General features: G+C 45.9%; 1 protein-coding gene across 1 annotated transcript; it reads right to left on the bottom strand.

Annotated features, from left to right (window-relative positions):
- Window positions 1-1,676: 1,676 nt before the first annotated feature.
- Window positions 1,677-2,829, bottom strand: LOC105720690 (beta-defensin 103A). The gene is made up of 2 exons (XM_012457334.2): window positions 2,556-2,829; window positions 1,677-1,891 (listed from the first exon to the last, which is right to left on the bottom strand). The coding sequence occupies exons 1-2, from the start codon at window positions 2,611-2,613 to the stop codon at window positions 1,746-1,748; spliced, it is 204 nt and encodes a 67-aa protein (XP_012312757.1). The 5' UTR covers window positions 2,614-2,829; the 3' UTR covers window positions 1,677-1,745.
- Window positions 2,830-20,088: the final 17,259 nt, after the last annotated feature.

Raw genomic sequence — 20,088 nt, 5'->3', positions numbered from 1 at the left:
TCTTTCTAGCCAATAGCAGCCGAGTAATTCTAACCAATAGCAGCCAAGTCCTGTATGCAAACAAAGGCTTGTAACCTTACCCAATAGTAGTCCTGCTCTCCCACAACCAATCGAGCTCCTTCACTCCCTTTAAAACCCCATGTCTGAGAGGAGTCCGTGCGACTTCTCTGGCCCTTCCTGTCGGACCGCAGAACCTCGCCCGGGAGCCTGAATAAATTCCTTCATATTGGATCTTCTTGTGTTGGCCTCAGTTTCTTCTTTTTAAACTCGGCAAGAACCCAAGAACAAACCTTACAAGCACCACTACTAATGTGTTAGTTTTCCGAGGACTCTGCAGCCTCTCCACTTTGCTGGTGGACATGAAAACTTTTCCAGCCTTTAGTGCTCCTGACGTTGTTATCCAGTCCATTTTGTGTGTTTTTGTTTGCCTCTGGCCTTGTGAAGTCTTACCCCAAGTGTGCTCAGATGAAAACATAGCCCAAGACTGAAGATTTACCATGTGCCCCTGCCCCCACCGCCAACACTTGTGGGCCTGGTTTCCTTCTAGATACCCTCTCTGTGCTATTTTGCCCTGGAGATGGGGGTGTTTTGTGCTTCATGAACTTTTATCTCAGTTTCTCCAGTGCCTCAGAATTGCTGGTCTCCGTGTGACCCCTGTGGGCTGTGGTCTGGACCTGTGGCTGTAGTGAGCTGGGGGCATTCGGAAATCTCATTTCAATTGTCTGGTGCACCGCTTATTACCCAGTGTCTGAACACAGCTATCTCACACCTGCTGACAGGTTGCCTCTTGTCTACTGTCAGAGGGAGATTCCCATAGCAGTGAGTCCATTTTGGATGGAAAATGAGAAAGAGGCTCATCTTTTTTGAGTCCTTGAGCCTTTCTTCCTAAGAGCCTCCTTGTATTGTCTTTTTTCCACACATAATGCCTTGATTGGGGTCTGGTGTCGGGTATGAAGGACCACACACTCCGTTTCCTGGAATCCTTCCACATCAACATTAAGAGAGCACTAGACAGTTAAACTGCAGTACCTCCATATCATTTGAATGATTGAAGGACTCAAGTCAGAACCCATGTGGTGAATTAGAGGAAAGACTGTAAGCATTTGGGAAATCAGCTGTGTTTTTAAGTTGGAGATAAAATGTGAGATGGTCCCTGAAGGACGGGTTAAATTTAGAGATGAAGTTGGAGGAGCGATTATATATCAGACATGAGGCCAACCAGAGCAGAGGCATAGGTGAGAGAAAGCTAAGCGAGTATTTGAGGACGAGCCAGATTCCCTATTTCTCTGAAGACAGCGGTTTTGGAAGGAATTGGGATGACCCCTGAGGGATGCATGAACACCTGAGAAATAGATTTAGTGGAGAGATGCCATCTGGGGTGGAGGGACTGAAAGATCCAAGGCTTGTGTGACATAAAAGCAAAGGGCGTGTTTCAAGAGAGTGAAGAGTCCAACTTCACTGGGGCATGACGTTCAGAAAGGAGGAATAGAACCCGGTAACCCTTAGGTAATGTGATCAGGCTCCCTTGTAGATTTCTCGAGAGATTCTACCCTCTTTGAATGAAATGTGAGTCCTTAAGACTTTCTAAATTGCATTTTGTGAAACAACTACCAAAATAACCAGAATTCATAAAAAAAAAAAAAAAAAAAAGAAGCTCTTAATTTTTTTTTTTTTAAATTTTACTTTTATAAACATTATGGAGGCATTTCCACACTTTACAGCATCTCATCATGTTTCCGGGTTTTTTATTTCTTTCTTCGGCAGCATTTTCGGCCACGCGTCGAGCACTTGCCAATCTGTTCCTCCTTTGGAAGGCAGCTGAGCACAGCACACCGGCCGCCTCTGACTCGGCAATAATATTTCTGTAATGCGTTTATGATTCCTCCATGGCCTGCAATGACAAAATAGCACACATGGAAAGATTTTAGGAAGACTTTCGGTACATGTACAAGGCTTCTGGAATTCCGCAAATAACACATCTGTTGCTCTTCTTGTATTCTTTTGTTTCTTTTTCCTTTTTCTATAAACTCAGGAGGTAAAGGTAGGACCAAGCAACCCATAGGCGATGTTTCTACGGCTGCAGCTCAGCTGTGGACCCACAGTGGCCCTGGGGAAGCGGTGGGACCCTGTGACTGCCGCAGGAACGGTGTGGGTGCTGGGGCTGTGGTGTCCTCAGAGGCAGCCCAAACACTCTGCCTCCAACCACTGCACTTAGTAAAACAGGAGCCTGTGCTTCTGTTCTCAGAGTAAATCAGTCTTCCCTGCTGTATTAAAATATTGTGTCAGTTTCATGTCTCCTCAGCAGGCATAGCAATCTTCTAGGGGAAAGAGATAGCTTTTGGGAGCTATTTAGTTTCTTAGGAGTGGATCAGGAAAGACTGAGAAACCTGATGTAAGGTTCGTAATGATTTTTGTCTGAAAAAAAAAAAATGGTGATGCCCGGTTCCCATACAATGAACCTGCTTGATCTGAAGTGCTCTGAAGGATGGAGAGAGACTGACTCTGAATATATGCTCCCAGTTAGTTCAACCCTTGGATTTCCCAGCCCACCTTACCTGGAACAGGCACCAAAAACAGGAAGAGCAAAGCAAACAGAAGATAATGGATCCTCATAGCTGCCAGCCTTCACTCCAGGCTGAGACTGGATCTAAAAGTGTGCTTGGTCACTTTATAAAGGTTCCAGCCATTGCTGCAATTCTTTTCATGTTACAGTGATGACATTATGACATGTTTCCTGGTGTGTCATACCGGTGCCTCTCACCATGCAGAACACACCCATGTACTCAGACGTAATTGGAAACCCAGTGGTGAGGCAGAGCTCCCTCTGGAAATGTGGCTGTCCCGCTGCTCTCTGGACTCGAGAGGCTTGTCTGGTTGTGGGTCGGATCGGGTTGTGGGCACAGCTAGGGATGCTGTGGGCAAGAATGCCCCCTTTGGGGAGTCGTCTCAGAGCGTGTGGCTGGGGCTGACTTGCCTGAATGGTGTTACTTTGGAGCTTTTTTCCTCTTTTTAAAATGTTGTGAGAGTCTAAGATCCTCCTGGGAACCAAATAAATCCAGTTCTGGACATACTCAATATCTGGCAATAGGACTGGATTTTTGATAGTGAGGCAAGGGAGCAAAATGGGCTACATTCAAGGTTCCCTGACCCTCTGGCCCTTGGCCTATGATAGTGTGCTATAAGTTGAGTGAAACATATCTGATTCTTTCATTTGTTTTAATTTTGAGAGACAGAGTCTCACTTTGTTGCACAGTCTGGAGTGCAGTGGCATGATTATAGCTCACAGCCACTTGACCTCTCAGGCTCAAGAGGTCCTCACACTTCAGTCCCCAGAGTAGCAAGGGCCACAACCACATGCCTCCACACCTGCCTAAATTTTAAATTTTCTGTAGAAAATAAAGTGGGGTCTCACTGTGCCTCTCAGATTGGTTTTGGGCCCAGATGTGAACTCCTGAGTTCAAGCAGTCCTCCGCCTTCAGCCTCCTAAATTGCTGGAATTACTGGCGTGAGCCACAGTGTGTAGCCTATGTCTGATTCTTCATCATTGTCTAAAAACTAACAAATTTATGAGTAAAGAAGGTGTTTAATTTTACTTCATCAGAGGTCTGGGATGACAGATTTCATAGAGTGGCGTCTCCTCCTAGTCAATGACTATCCCTGTACAAAGAGGAGCTTTGGAATAGACATTTAAGACCTCAAGTTACTCTTGACTCCGGAGCGTTCAGGGCAGTCCAGGGGCCAGATAATTACCCCTGTATATAGATTCAATGTTTAGAAGGAAAAATGTTTAAAAGTTAAGAAAAAAGCAACTATTAGACTTAAGTGTTTAGAAGTCCAAACGATGGGTTATATTTGGTTTACTATTCAGTTGGGAGCTAAGTAAGTCAATGACTGCTCAGTTGGGAGCTGAAGTCACCGTGATGTCTTCTGGCTGCTGCTTCATGCAAATGCAGTTATAGCGGATCCACTAGGGATCCAGGGTGTGTTAGTTCTGGCAGTGCGTGTTCAGAATTTTGGTGTACCACACCTGTCAGATACAGTAAGCAAACTCCGAACACATACTGTGGGAAGGGACAAGTGTCATGTTTTCAGTGTAGGTGAGGGTGAAATGGGTGAGATACAAACAGGGATCCGTCTTGGATCTGTCTCTCCAGAAGCTCCATGTAGGGCCAGGTAGATGAGCAGGCAGTCAAATAATATCTTTAGGATGGATTCTAATGGGAGTCATAGGAAAAGCTGAAGCACAGGGCTGCAGAAATGTAGAAGATAATTCATGCTCAGAGACGAGCTCAACAGCAGATTTAAGACTTCAGATTTGTGGATGTTTCTTTTTAAAATCTAACTTTCCTCTTAAGTTCATGAGTTGAGACAAAGCAGTTGGAGATATTTATAAGTGGAGGAAGGAAGTGAGTGTGGGATGGGGTGGGTGCTGACTTCACAGTCTTACTACATGAGAGGTAACGATGGCGTTGGGTATTAGCACAAGCTCTCAGCCTGGGGTGCAGATAGATGCTGGAGATGACTTGCTTTTCCCCATGGAGACTAGACCTCCACAGGTGAACCCCTGGTCTGATCTGTTCCCTCACAGACTTGGAGGCATCTTTATGGCAACACCACTATTTCATAAAGGCTCCTTGGGGGGAAAAAGAGTGCCAGTTTTTCTTGTCAACTGATTTGGGAACTGGGAATTGGAGACTGGGTGGTGACAATCAACATTTTCAAGTTTGGGCATACTCTTCACTGATAAAATAAGTTTTGAGGGAAACTTACGTGTTTTAAGAAAATCATAAAAGTAATGCATTTTTATGGTAAAATTTCAAACAATAGAGAGACTGTAATTTACTTCTCTACTGCAGGGAACCACTGGTAACTGATTGCCCTCTTTTTGGCTTATTATAATCCTTTTTATGACATAAATGCTTTTAGCCTCTCAAATGATCACAGTTACACATATACGAATAGTTGGGTGAATAATTTCGTGCGTGTGAAGCCTTACAACACTAATGAGAGCTGGGTCTTCTCCCTCCCTGCCCCTGGGCTCTGAGTCACAGCACTTGAAACTGCAGATCCTGTAAAATGTTGTATTCCTTGTGCCTGATTTCCCTGCAGCTCTCACAGCCAGCATTTCTACAGTCTTGATTAGGTTGAGCAAGGAAGACAGACTTTAGTTATTTATCATCTCTGTTCATGTCAGACTTTCCTTTGATTATTTTTTTTTTTAAATTCTGTTCTTAAAATGTAGAGCCAAGATGTGATTGGTCTAAGTTTTTGGCTTAAGGGCAGAGCTATGTGGAAGACAATCACCAGGTCTGAAGTGAGGCATCATCAAGTTATCACTCTGCCCTACCATGTACGGCGTGGGTTTACCTGAATAAATTACCTAAGCTCTGTGAGCATCTGTAACTCAGCAACAAAGCACAGAGAGCAGTACATTTCCTGTTTAAGTCACAGTGAAAGCCATATGAGTTAATGATGTGAAATTGACTTGTACGTTGCAAATTACCATGTGACCCATGTATCACCCGAGTATCACCCAAGTATCACCCACGTGACCCTTGGTTAACAATATTAAGACTCCAGCATGGGCTCCCAGCATGGGAATCCAGGGTGTCAACTCTTCTTCATCCTGACATAGGGTAAGATGAAGGGTGGCTCAGCCATTCTCCTTTGCAGCCATTAATCTTGTCACAACCATCATTATATAAGTTATATAGATAAAGGCAGACATTGTCCCAATTTTATAGATGAGGACATTGAGGCTCAGAAAGGTAGCGTGACATGCTATAGTGAATGGTGGTGTTGTGACCTGAAGCCAGAATGGCCAGTCATTTTGCTGCTCTCAGAGCCATCCCCTGCCTCTGGTGCTGTGCCCTGTGCCTTAGGAAATGACTGACGCTTCCTAGCACCCCGCCTCCAGGTACCATATAGACTGGCCAAAGGGAGGCACTGACAGCAGGTAGAGGGCAGGAGCTGATGAGAAGCAAAGGTAATTCTCTTCCTATACTTCAGGAGGCATCACCTCTGTGGCTCTGATTCCTGTTATTAATAGAAAGTTGCTTCATCCACGGTCTCAGCTTACACAGGCAGGTCTGAGCAACTCCAGCATCTCCTGGGTGGTCCATATACAAGTTGTGAGACTACTACCTCCTTCCCGCCTCGTCCCTCTGGCCATAGGAATGGGTGTGCCTTTCTGCTGTTCCAGGTTCTGTAGTGACTTACCATACATTTTGGCTTTTAGTTCTCCTATCACCTCTATAATAAATCTTCTAAGTTAAATTTAACCAGTGTGAGATCTCTAAATTCACTTGTTTCTCTTACTGGGCTCTGACTATCTTCAAAGTCCACACTGTAATCAGTGGACACACACTGTAATCAGTGGATACACTTTACTAAGTGTAAACACACTTAGTAAAGTTCCGTTTCTTCCTCCCGCTGTGCTGATGGTACCACACTTCATCAGCGAGGATAGTGCTTTGCTGCTCACCACCTTCTTGCATATTTTATCAGCATCTTATGATTGAGCCCGATGTGGGACCTTGGCATATTGTAGAGTTGCCATTCACTAGCACTTTATTGTGGCTGCTTGCTGACACCTTGTCACAGTTGTGTAGGTACATATGTGAGGCCATTTCTAGCACGCTGATTTTATCTTTATCACTGTTATTTTTGCTTAATTATTTATCTCCCAAAGAAGATAAACAAGGAAACAGGAAGAACAAAGATTTTCCTCAGCTATGTCACTACCAACTACCTTTTCTTTTAGAAGAGTGGAAAACTCTAGGCCTTCAGTCAGAAAGTATCTGGGCTGGGCTCAGTGGCTCATGCCTGTAATCCCAGCACTTTGGGAGGCCAAGGAGGGCAGATCACTTGAGGCCAGGAGTTCCAGACCAGACTAGCCAGCATGGCAAAACCCTGTCTCTAATAAAAATACAAATATTAGCCAGGCATGGTGGCAGGTGCCTGTAGCCTTAGCTACTCAGGAGGCTGAGGCAGGAGAATCACTTGAACCTGGGAGGCAGAGGCTGCAGTGAGCCAAAATTATGTCACTGCACTTCAGCCTGGGTGACAGGGCGAGACTCCATCTCAAAAAAAAGAAAGTGTCTATGGAAGTGTTATGTTTTGCCATTGTATTAGGCCTCCATGGAGGTTTAAAACTCAACTTAGTGAGTTTGTTTTATTTTCCCTGTTTTGTGTGTGTCTCTTGATGGCACCAGAGCTATGACTCCAGATCTTATAGGCATCGTCTTCCCTGTAAACCCACATCAGAAAGAGCCACTCCACAGCACGAGGGATTGGCCCAGGAAATGTGTAGACTTTACTTTACACCGAATAATGTAGTTGTCTGTCTCCACTAAACCTTCTGGGTGTGGACTAATATTTATGCTGACTTGAGGCAGCGAACTTGCTTGTCATTTTTGCATCTTGCAGGTAGGTACACACAGTGGAGGCTTTTTGGCTTCCTGAAAATGCCTTTAAATTGTAAACACTCTGTTGGATACTGTGATCCATCCACTGTGCAGAAAGAGAGAGAAGAGAGAGGAAATATAATATATAGACAAGAAGAGGGTGTGCAGAGAAGGGAGAACAGCTGGGCATGAAGGAAACCTGCTCATCCTGAGGCATAGACTCTGGATCTGGCAGCTCCGGTGGGACAGACAGTCAGAAGTGCTCTCTCTGAGAGCAGGAGCAGAGGTGGGGAGGCACAGGGCCAGTGTGGGGAATAGGGAACAATACACTGGCCAAAGTCTGATGGGCAAGGTGGTGGGCAAGTTTGCATTCGATTTGGTAGATACGTGGAGGCCATACCATGAATGCATGAAAAACTAGACCTCACATTTAAATTATCTCACTTTTTGACCCCACCAATAATTCCTTAAGACTGATGAGGGGGCCGGGAGAGATGTACATCCAATGAGCCTGGCAGTTATGCTTTCAAAAACCTGTGTGTTTTAAAGGCCACTTACATAATCTATTTGCCAAGGTTGTCAGTCAGTGACTCTGGGAGCTTGGCCACTGTGGGATAGGCTGTGATGCCCGGGAGCGTCCACCTGCTCCCAGCCATTCTGTGCTACTCTGGCTCTTAGAACAACTCAACAGTCCAGAGAGAAGAGGCTCTCAGCCGAAGGCATGGCGTGTTTTCCTTAACCAGGGGCTGTGCCAAAATCCTGATTCAAGGACTGTTGGAAGAGTAGCTGGGCATCTCTTCTCAGTGGTCCCACATGGAGAGTTACTGAGGCTCAGTGTCGGCCAAATCCTAAAGCCATCTCAAATGCATTTCTCTTTCTCTTTACTTATCAGGAAAGATAAATTAATTGGAAGAGATGGTGTTTGAGATCTTCTTTGGCTAAATCAGTAAGACTGCTTCCTAAGGTTCTCCAGACCCATCATGTCCCACTTTCATAGACTCATTGCCCAAAGTTCTAAAATTGGAACACTCCAATCCAGCCAGGCTCTCTCCCCACCACTGCCACTGATGATGGGCCATCCCCCAGGATCCTACCCATTGGTTTAGCAGATCCAGACACTGCTCAGCTTTGACAAAGGAAGAATAAATTGAGAAAGTGATTCCACGTCCGCGTTCTGCATCAGTGTCCACAGAGAGCTCCTCTGGGTTCCTAATCACATCACAAGTCCAGATCCCCCCAAATTACCCTCCTTGACTTTCCCTCTAGAGAGCGCCATGCTTACTTGATGTTGCCTGGGACAGGATTACAAGAAGAACAAAAACAATGGAGAGAAATTGCATGGTGTCATGGAATTTCTGAGGATTCCAGGAGAGCAGAGCCTAGAGGACTGTGTTTTCGCTAGTGGTGAGCTGTTAGGCAGTGTCTGCTGGATGCAGTGCTGGAAGAAAGGGAACAGATATGTGTTATATTATAAATATATAATATGTTACATATGTCATGTGTATATATACACATATATATAACATTATATATCATATACATATATACTATATAATATATGGTATGTATCACAGATTACTATATATAATATATAAAATTATATTCAGGCTGTGGCTTCAAGGGTAGACTCTTTCCTTGTGGATACAATCGAGTCAATTCCTTCAGGGGAAAAAGGTGTCTTCTTAGTTAATGCAGTTGGGGCGTGTGTGTGTGTGTGTGTGTGTGTGTGTGTGTGTGTGTGTGTGTGGCTATTCCTATATTTCTTTGCAACTTAGGTATCTTGATATTATCCTTTTCAAGTAAAAAACAGTCAGGTGGTTTACCCTTTTCAAGTGAAAAACAGTCAGATGGTTTAGAGAGTATAATTTTTAAAAAAATGGAAAAGACCTATACAGGGCTCTAAATGTAATCCTTTGTTTCACGTTCACTGGAAGGAAGGCCGGGCTGAGTGCCCAAGGTTGAAAGGCAGAGATAAGCGTCGTGATTCGGGGTTGCTGAAAAGAGGCAGCAGACACTCCAGACTGTAGCGGTGCTGCCTTTACTTACGGCAAGAGAAGAGACAGAGAGTGCACTGGAGCCCCTCTTTGCATATGGTCTGTCCCCTGTGGCCAGCGAATCCCTGAGGCCCATGCCTGTGATGTTGTTTTGAGCGTGCACTTGGCCCTGCAGTGGAAGGAGCTGGAGTGGGGTCTGACATACAGAAGGCTGGGAGTCATGGAGACAAGCACTGAAGCAGAACACAGCAGCTCGTTGAGAGGGAACAGAGAAAGATCTTCCCACCCAAAGAGATGCGCTCTGCACAGGCTGCTTGGCTCCCTGTCTCCCCTTAGGGAAGTGGTCCAGGCTCGAGGCTCACTTTTATGTGGCACAGTGGCATGGAACTGCCTCTCCCAATGCCTTCCCTCACCTAGTGTTTTACCTTAATCAGAACAGAAGGAACCAGGACCAATTCTCTTCCAATCAAATCTCCACGTTCCAGTCTCTCCCTCTAAGTGTTGTATTTTCCCCAGTTCCTGCTTGCTTCCTTGTTTTAGGGGGGGACCTTTTTTCTAAGACCGTTCTACTTGGGAGCCTACCTGTTTGAACCGTGCAGCATTGCTTAACTCTCTGTTCTCTTAGAGCACTCTCTCCCTGCCTTCCTCCACAGGCTCCTTCACTGCAACCCACAACCAAATTAGATTATTAAAAAAAAAAAATAACCTGTCTGTGATCCCTTTTTTCTCCTCACAAGGTTACTCATGGTTTTCTTTCATTCATTCTCTAATTTCTCAAATGAGTGGTCTACACTCGTGTGTGGCGGCCTCTGCTCAGGTGTGTACCCTTCTCCATCACCCCATTGCCCCTAACCCATTACATCCTGGCACCTCAAGACATCTGTCCAAGCTGCTGTCCAAGCTGCTCTCCCTAAGTTCACCCAAGCCTTTTACATCCCCAGTTCAATGGCTTTTCTGTCTGTAATCTCCTGACTTGACCACATTGCAATATGTGCCTTGTAAGGCCGCTTTCAGAAACCTATCGCTCCACTTGAATTCAACACTCAGAGAACTTCATAGGCATCTGCTCTGTATCAGGGTCTTAGGGCCTGGTGCTGTGCAGGATAGAAAAATAAACAATATTTACCCTGTGCTCTGTAATTTTCACTATTTCTTAGTCTAATGGAAAAAGATACACACTGACGTAGTAACACAATGTAACAGACATCCACTTTCCGTTTTCTCCTCCTAGCCTCCTGACTCTGAAGTCCCCAAAAGGGAGCATCTTCAATAATTTAACATTTTTACGGCAATGATGATGATGATGATGATAGTAATGATTCTCCTCCTGTTCGTCATCGTCACATCATCATGACTGAGATTTGTTGAGCACATATTATGTTCCAGACACTGTGCTAAGCAGTTTACTTGCATTTATTTCATTTAAATCATACAGTAATTTGATAATGTTGATACACTTATCTGCATTGCACAAATGGGGAAACTGAGACCTAGAAGGCGAGATGATGCTTACATGCTTCTGACTATTCCAGATGCTTGCTCGTGGGCCTCTCCTGGCTTCAAAGTCTTTGGGATGTGGTTACCTATGCCTGCATGCAGCTACCTTCCCTCTTCATCTCTGGTCTGGACCATTTTCCCAATGTTTTCAGCCAATCTTTACATCAGTTGAAGATCATTGTCATCTTGATAATATTAATACCTTGTATCTGTTCCCTCTTTTTGTAAATATCAACTTCACTCTCCAAATTGCTTGATAATAAGGGCTGGAAATTAGATTCTTTCTGACTCTTCTCTTCCTTATTGCTCAAACACCATCACTCGTGGCATTTTTTTTTTTTTTCATTTTTTGTGACAGAGTTTCACTTTGTCTCCCAGGCTAGAGTGCAGTGGTGCAATCTTGGCTCACTCCAACCTCTGCCTCACAGGTTCAAGTGATTCTCCCACCCCAGCCTCCTGAATAGCTGGGACTGCAGGCATGTGCCACCATGCCCAGCTAATTTTTGTGTTTTTAGTAAACACAGGATTTCACCATGTTGGCCAGACTGGTCTTGAACTCCTGACCTCAAGTGACCTGCTCTCCTCAGGCTCCCAAAGTGCTGGGTTTACAGGCATGAGTCACCATGCCTGGGCAGGCATCTGCCAATCCTTTCTAAAAAATGGTTTGCACAATCTTCAGGGCCCAACCCAAATACCAGCTCCTCATGATCCCAGTCACCCCAGTTGAAAGTGATCCCTCCCTACTCTGCAGTTCTGAAGAGCTCACTTTGCATGACACTTGGAGTTTCTATCAAGTTTCATGATGAATGCCACATACTATTTGTGGACAATTCTTACTATCTTTAATAAATGGTGTCTTTTCATCCTCAAGTCCTATGTTGCTTTCACCCTTTGGATAATAAGAATGATTTTTAAATCGTAGAGTATCCCCTAGGATACTCAGGATGCATATCGCAAAGAAGAAATAATTCCAGAAGAGCAGGGAAATAGGGACAGAACACCAGCAGCTTATGCGAAGACAACAAATGATTTACAACATGAGAACAATCTGAACACACTAGGGTTTAACAAAACATACATTCGTGTGACACTGAGTGTGGCAGCCAGCCACTGCAATGGCCCCCAGTAACCCCTGCCTTTAGGGAATGCTGGCATCATGCTTTGGTGCAGATATGATATACGGCATGGAGCAGAGGCTTACAAAACCGAAGGCCAGAAGCCCAAGAGCGGAACTCAGGGCTGCTGTGTTTCGGATGCCAGTGGGAGAAGGAGGCAGACCTGAGTGCTAGAACCATCTAGAAGAAGGAATCAAGAGTTAATACAGCAGTTGAGTATGAGAGAAGGAATTGAGAGAGGAGGCAGGCTAGAGAGACTGTTCAGGAAACAGGGTAGATGGCAGTCCCAATAATTAGAATTAAAGTGGTGACACTGGCAGGCATTGAGGGAGAAATGATCTGGAGAGAGAGCCAGGCTTAATATATGAAAACAGGCTCAAACTAGTTTAAGAATTTATAGGCTTAGCAGTGATGTGGGGTTGCATGCCTCTCCCAGAGTTCCTGAAATCATGCCTGACAAGACAGGGGCTGACTCTCCTGACTCCTATGGGCAGAAACAAGGAGGAGGTAAGTATATGAGAAATTCATATAAAGCTACCCTAAAGACATTTTTTTCTACCCATTTGGCAGCAATATTTTCACCACAAATAGAAGGAAGTGCATGAGTGCCTCGCCTTCTGTTTACACTATTATATTCCAACCACGGTCTTTGTATTTAATCATGCCCCATCCCAGTGAAAACTCACGCTGTAGTACCTGTTGCCACCAGCCTACACAGTTGTGCAGGCTGCTTCCTCAGGCAGGACTTTTAGGGGACAGGTGGCTCTTACAAAACAATGATCAGGTCATCTCATCAATGGGCTGGCAGCTGAGGTGGGGAAGTGATGCATCCAAGAGCAAAAGGTGTGACCCAGGGGACTTTTTTGTTTAAATAGGTCATGTGCCACTATCCTTTCATCGTAACTGGTCATTGAAATGATCCTATTGACTGATGTGGTGATAGGCAATGGATGACTATGAAATGATTTGCACGTAGTGGCTGGCATCTATGGAACTGTTATTACATGCCTGGCACTGCAGTTGGTGCTTTAATGCATTTTTCCGACAAAAAATACATAAAGTAGGTATCATAATTTTTACTTAAGGATGAAGAGGCAGAACAGTGGCTCATGCTTGTAATCCCAGCACTTTGGGAGGTCAAGGTGGGTGGATCACCTGAGGTCAGGAGTTCGAGACCAGCCTGGCCAACGTGGTAAAACCCCATCTTTACTAAAAATACAAAAAGTAGCTAGAAGTGTTGGTGGTCACCTGTAATCCCAGCTACTTGGGAGGCTGAGGCAGAAAAATTGCTTGAACCTGGGAGGTGGAGGTTGTACTGCACTCCTGCCTGGGCAACAGTGACACTCCATTTCCCCCCCGCCACCAAAAAAAAATGGAAACTAAGGTTAGGGCAAATGAAATAACCCAGGACCTCAGGCACACAGATTATGCTAACCACTTGCTTATTATTCAGATTATTGTAGTTATGTTTTATATCCATGTTTTTGTCAAAGGCTTTTGGTGTGGGGTTTCCCAGTGGAAAAGTGAATGATTATATGTGATGAAGAATAAATGAGAGGGCTTGGGGAATGGAAGCCACACTTCACCCACTTGGCCCAGACCACAGGGCTGCTCTGGTTTTGAGAATTTCCAGCTAATTGCCTTATGAAATTATATAGCATGGTATTTATGGTCCCAGAGCACCAAGAAAAATTCAGTAAAATGATGAATTTGACATCTCTGTCTCAATCTTCTCTTCCATGTTTTTCAGGAGGTTTTATGATTGCATGTATTAGGGACCAGCAAACCTTCTCTGTAAATGGCTAGACAGTAAATATTTGTAGGCATTGCTGGCCATGTGGCTTCTGTTGCAACTGCTTAATTCTGCAGGTGTAATGCAGAATCAGTCATAAACAATACGTAGACAAATGGCCATGGCTTTGTTCCAATACAAATTTATTCATAAAACTGGGTGGCACGTGGATTTAGCCAGTAGCCTGTAGTTTTCTGACCCCTGGCATAAATCTGTGAGACCCTGAGTGTGGCCGGCAGCTTCTGTGATAGTCGTCAGTGATCCCTGTCTTTGTGAAATGCTGGTATTCATGCTCTGGTGTAAGCCACTCCTTTTGATTACAAGCTGACTTCGTTCACTCATTTCTAATAAATAGATTGTAAGTCTATGAATCATTAAATTATACCCTAATCTCAGAAGTGGTGAGAGTAGGCTAAGAAAAGGCTGTGGGTTCAGTTTTGGATGGCTTCTCACTCTTCTTGCCCTTATGGGAGCCAGCTGCCATGTTTGGAGCTGCCCCACGGAGAGACCTACAAGGCAGTGAACTGAAGGAGTTATCTGGCCAACAGCCAGGGAGGCGCTCGGGCTCTTAAAATACCAGCCCACGTGGAACTAAGTAACTCCCACCAATAACCATGTGAGTGAGTTTAGGGAAGTAGATCCTTCCCTGTGTAGGCTTCAGAAAAAACTGCAGCCCTGGCTGACAGCTGAACCGCAACTTCATGACCGAGCTTGATCCAGAAGCACCCAGCTGGGCCATACCTAGTTTCTACAATGCACAGAATGAGTGAGATGAGCAGTGTTTGTTGTTTTCATCCACCAAGTTTTCAGATATGTTATGTAGCAATGGATAACTAATATACTGAGGTATAGTGCAAAGAATGAAAGAGATCTGGAGACCTGTGTTCCAGTTCCAGGTTTTTGACAAATATACCGTGTAAATTTAGGCTGACTGTTGACCAGATCTGGACTTTGCGTGTTTTTATTCTGCCTACAAAAGGGAAAGGAATCATGGATCTCTGAGGTCATTACAGGTCTAAGTCTTCATGGTTCATTCAGTTGAGTCAAGCTGATTCCTGCATCTAAACCAGAGTCATGAATTTTGGAAACCCATGGGTAAAATAGAGTCCACCAACATTTTGATATTAGTTGTCAACATTTAAAAAACTAAAAATTTTGTTTAAAAATCCAGCTTTGTGGCTTTTTCAGAAAACTTCAATGATTAAACCACCAGGGCTCAATTTCTACATGTAACACTAAGATAGATTCAAAAATCTCTTGTCCCGTTATATTGGGGATTTCCAACCCCTGGGCCATGGAGCAGTATCAGTCCATGGACTGTTAGAAACTGGGCCACACAGTCTGAGGTGAGCAGCAGGCAAGTGAGCAAAGCTTCATCTGTATTCACAGCTGCTCCTCATCACTCGTATTACGACCTGAGCTCCACCTCCTGTCAGATAAGCCACAGCATGAGATTCTCACAGGAGTGCAAACCTTATTGTGAACTTGCGTGCAAGGGATCTAGGCTGCATGTTTCTTATGAGAATCTAATGCCTGATGATCTATCACTCTCTCCCATCACCCCCAGATGGAACTCTAGTTGCAGGAAAACAACCTCAGGGCTCCCGCTGATTCTACATTGTGATGAGTTATACGATTATTTCATTGTATGTTACAATGTAATAATAGAAGTAAAGTGCAAAATAAATGTAATGCACTAGAATCATCCCAGAACCATCTCTGCCCACCTTGTGGGGGTTACTGGCATTTCTCCGTTTTCTGGGGACAGTCTCTTTGAAAAGGAAGTCTATTTTTATTTCCATAAAGGCTACTCAGCCAAATGCATGAGATAGCTGTTTATTTTCCTACCCTGCAATCTATTTGCTCTTTTTTCAAGGTTCCAACTCCATTTTGCTTTTTCCAGGAAGAAAAAAAAATATTTAATTAGATCCTAACTTGAAAATCCAGGCTCAACAACCTCCTGAGATACAAAAGGAGGGTGACCATGTGCCTTAAGGATCTAAGCAGGCATGAGGTGGAGCAGGAAGGAAATCAAGTGCTCCTTTGCTGGACAATGAGGTTCTAACTCTTGGGGAAGTGAGAAGCATCTCAGTCATCAGGGAAATATTTCTTTCTTCACTGTGGGTTAAGAATGCACAGTCCTCAAAACCTAACATTTGTCCTGGAGAGTTGTACAGATGTTCTAGCTAACAGGTCCATGAGCTAAGAAATAAGCTTGTCTGCACTCACCCTGGTGGACAGGCATGGAGAAAGCCTGAGGGTTGGAACAGTGCCCAGTAGACAAGGTGCCTTGGAGAGCTCAGCCCCTCCAGGCGTAATGCTCTCGGAGCTTGGGTGTCATTAGACACCCGTGATGTTCCTGCTGCTGTTCTCAGTGACTGCTCCAGCCTGTTTAAGTGAATGGAAAGAGCTGCTGGGACAATTAAGTGGTGTCCTCACTGCTGGTTGGTGGGAGGGAGGTATCCCAAGCAGTGAAGGAGAGAAGGGAGGGTAAACGAAGGAGGAGGACAATTTGTGGTCAAGAGACTGAGGCTGGAACACATAAGAGCCCACTGGCCTTTTAAAGGACCTAAGCAAAGAAACTTCCCTCTTGGAATCTGGGAAAAGCGTACATTTTCTAGATTTTAATTTGTTGCTCTTCTTTGGTGAAATCACCAGAAACTTCAGTAAAATGTTCTGTTTGTGTGGCATAGGTCTGGTGCAAAAGTGTGAGGGAGTTTGAGGGAGCTTGTGGTCAGGGAAGGGTCACTGTGGTCCATTGCTACCCTCCTGTGTGTGCCTGGAGAGAAGGCATCACCTATTACATGGAGGTGACGACAGCAGAAGACCATGACCCATGGCAGAGCCTCGGCTCTGGGGAACGCTCACAACACGTAGGAGGACCCAGAAACATTTGTTCAGGAAGAGCCACGACTGTGCTTCAAGCAGTGGTTCTGAGCTCTGGACCCAGAATAAGCACAACAAAGTGTCTAATAAAAACAGTTAAGGATCCACCCCAGACAAGGAAGTCAGGACACTGCAGAAGGTGCCTCAGCGTAATACTTAATTTTCAAAAGCTGCCAAGATGGGACTGAGAACCACAGGATTAGAGGAAGATGACTCCTTAAAGATGAGGACACTCATCTGGCTTAGAGACACAACCCGGCCTGTAGCTGGTCCCGTCTGCACCTCAGGCTCCTCCCTGTAACAACAACACAGTGACAGCAGTAAAGTCAGATGTGAAGCTTTTCCAGTTCCTTTGGTTATGCTCACCTGTGACGTGCACCACACCTAGCATCAAACATCGCAGCTGAATATTCAGTCCCGTGAGTCACCATGACTCTCTACGATCAGCTGCTCAGGCAGATGTGAATTCCGGGAAGCCCGAGGCTGGTGCATCCCCCTGCTGGGAACAGACCCAGCCCCTGCTCTGTCTCGTGGCGTGAATGTGCATTCCTGTTGCTGAGGTTGCTCGGTCACCTTTACTCCCAGTCATGCTAGAGTCTGCTGGGCTTTCCTCACCTGGAGGAGGACACATGAGTCTTGCAGAAGGAATTGGATAGACACCCCCTCTTTAGAGGAAGAAGGATGGAGAAGCACCATGATGCTGAAATGCTGCCATCCAAGACTTCTTCAGCTCTAGCAACTTTCCCACTTCCAGGCACCAGCACATGCGTGGTCAATCCTATAGAGAGGCTGAGAGTCTCCTTGTTACCTGGTCCCCCCATTGCTGCCCCTCCACGCGGCCCTGCAGCTGATGCTTCCCTCCATGGGCTCCCCCACCCAGGATCCAGGCACTGAGTCAACTGGGAGGCAGGAAGGGAGGACAGAGCCCCTTTGGCTCTCCCACATTCTGGTGGGGCTGATCCATTACTCTTCCGGGTGCCAGCCGCTGGGCTAGTCCTTAACTTCCTTCCTTCATTCCTTCCTTCCTTCCTCCCACTTTCATTCCTCCCTGCCTTTTTTCCTTTTTTCCACAAACATAGGCATCGAGCTAAATATTCAGGAAAATAAATAGTGCACAGGTCATAGCTGCTGGGGTGCACGGGACTCTGTAGAGCACAGCAGTCATGGGAGGCAGATGAAGGGGACAGACTCCAACTCCGGGAGGGCCTGGCAGTGGAGGAGTCACAGGAGGGGAACCCGCCACACTCAGGCTGAGCGTCAGCTTCTCAGAGAAAAGATAGCCAGAGCTGTGATCTAAAGGGTGGATAGGAGGAAATGTGAGCAATGCCCCAGGTATAGGGACCAGAGGGTGCAAAACTGGAAAATAAAAAAGCATGTGAGTTCCAAAATTTAAAATACCTTGGGGCTGGAAGTGGTGGCTCACTGCCTAAAATAATTAGCAGTGTGCAATTGTGCATGCCTGTGCTCCCAGGTATTTGGAAGGCTGAGGTGGGAGGATCGCTTGAGCCCAGGAGGTGGAGGCTGAAGTGAGCCATGATAGTGCTACTGCACTCCAGCCTGGGCAACGGAGTGAGACCCTGTCTCAAACAAACAAACAAACAAAAAAAGACCTTGGGCTGATTGGAGATGAACAAGGTAGTGGTGCTGGCTGGGGAGTTTAGCAAGGGCTTCTGTTCAAGGGGTCTAGGGGACCCCGTTGGGAAGTTTGGGGCTAACCAGGAGGACAGTGAGCAGTTTCTGATGAGGTTTAGGCAGTCCATGCAGGGTCAGACTAGACATCAGGACATTCAGCCTGGTACCGAGGGAGGCGGAGGAGCACCAGACCCAGCATCGGGGAGGCTCCTGAGCTCTTTCCTGCCTGCTGCTTATCGCCCCTGGCTTTGGTTTTGATGTCTCTATCTTGCTCTTAGAACAAACCCAGTTCCTGAATCCATGCCCAGGGGCTGGGACCCGCTTTGCTCTCTGCTGGCCTCCCTACTGAGTCCATGCCCAGGGGCTGGGACCTGCTTTGCTCTCTGCTGGCCTCCCTGTGCTTGCTCATTGAATCTTTCCCACTTGTCATTTTCGGCTTCCATGCTATACCCAGGGTCCCACCGTAGCAAGCCCGGTTCAGCCGGGCCGAGGCAGCTCACTCTGCTACATCAAGTTTACGCTTCTCTCTTTTCTGCACCGTGCAGACCCAATTGGGGGGCCAGGAGAGCCTGCTGTAGTGATGGGTCTCATGCCTGAGCCTGACCCTTCTCTCTCTCTGTGGCCCTGCACTGGAGTCCCGGGATATGAGAAGGTGGCAATTCTAAGCCTTGACAGCAGGCTACAGCCAGTGTCTGTGCCTCTAGTTCCATTTGTTTATTTGTTTGTTTATTTTTTGAGTAGGAAATATGAACAATGGATTCAAACTTCTCTTTGGAAGTTTAAATGGCAGGGGGAGAACCCTGCTATGCTAACATGGATCAAAGGGAGGGAGACTCTTGAGTGCAAAATCATTCACCAGCTTCTCCCAATACCCACCACTTGGACAGACACAAATCCCCCTTTCCAGGACCATCTTGCCAGGCTCCTGTCTGCCTCCTTTCTTCTGAGACAAGGCAGGGGTCCCTTATCCCCTCATCTTGAGGTGAGCTCTGAAATACCTTGAGGTGGCTTCCCAGAGCGGCATGGCGCAAAGCCCACAAGTCATTTTCCACCTTGCCCAAACCCAGGAATACAGGCACTTGGCAGAAAGTCCAAACTCCTTTCACAGGTTCTCACCAAAGCGAGAACAGGAGACTCACCCTTTCTTCCACTTTACCAGCGGTCAGCTCTTGAGCAAGCTTCTTAACTTGGGTGAGTTTCCATTTCTTCATGGCTAGGTAATAATGGCCACCTACTGCAGATTGAGCATCTAATGTGAAAAGCGATTCATAATGCATGGACTTCTGTTAACCTTGTTACGACCACAGTGATTATCACAGCACTATTTACTAAGGGAGAGCTAGAAGTGACATTGTGGGCGAACAGCATGTCTCCAATATTTCATGGTATAGGAACCATGTGGCATCAGGGAATGTGGGCCAGCTCGGGGGCCCATCTGGGTCCACCTTGACTTGCTCCTTGCAGACATGCCTCCTGAACCTGAAAACAGACGCAGTAAAAGTCTGCGGGCTCCTGGCTGTGTGGCTGTGGGCAAGGGACTTCACATCTCTGAGGCTTAGGTGTCTCATCTGTAGTACAGACATATTCATGCAACTCCATAGGTGGCCTGGGATAAATGCATGAGCTGTGCTCAGCATAGGAGCTGGAGTGGAGAAAGCATTCTGTAATCTCCAAGGAGCTGGGGGAGGTGGCATTGCTAGGTACACCCGCAGTAGGTGCTCAGGCCCCTAAGAGTTTAGCACCAGAATTCTTCTATACCTGTACGC

This window comes from Aotus nancymaae, unplaced genomic scaffold, assembly GCF_030222135.1.
Source record: "Aotus nancymaae isolate 86718 unplaced genomic scaffold, 86718_ANA_hifiasm-v0.15.2.pri h1tg000090l, whole genome shotgun sequence".
Taxonomy (NCBI): domain Eukaryota; kingdom Metazoa; phylum Chordata; class Mammalia; order Primates; family Aotidae; genus Aotus; species Aotus nancymaae.
This window is presented reverse-complemented; position numbering and strand designations above follow the sequence as displayed.

Bases quoted from the DNA above. Each gene is read 5' to 3' on its own strand.
- LOC105720690 (XM_012457334.2), bottom strand. From the start codon at position 2,613: ATGAGGATCCATTATCTTCTGTTTGCTTTGCTCTTCCTGTTTTTGGTG. The intron at 1,892-2,555 runs GTAAGGTGGGCT...TTGTCATTGCAG, and splicing joins GTTTTTGGTGCCTGTTCCAG to GCCATGGAGGAATCATAAAC.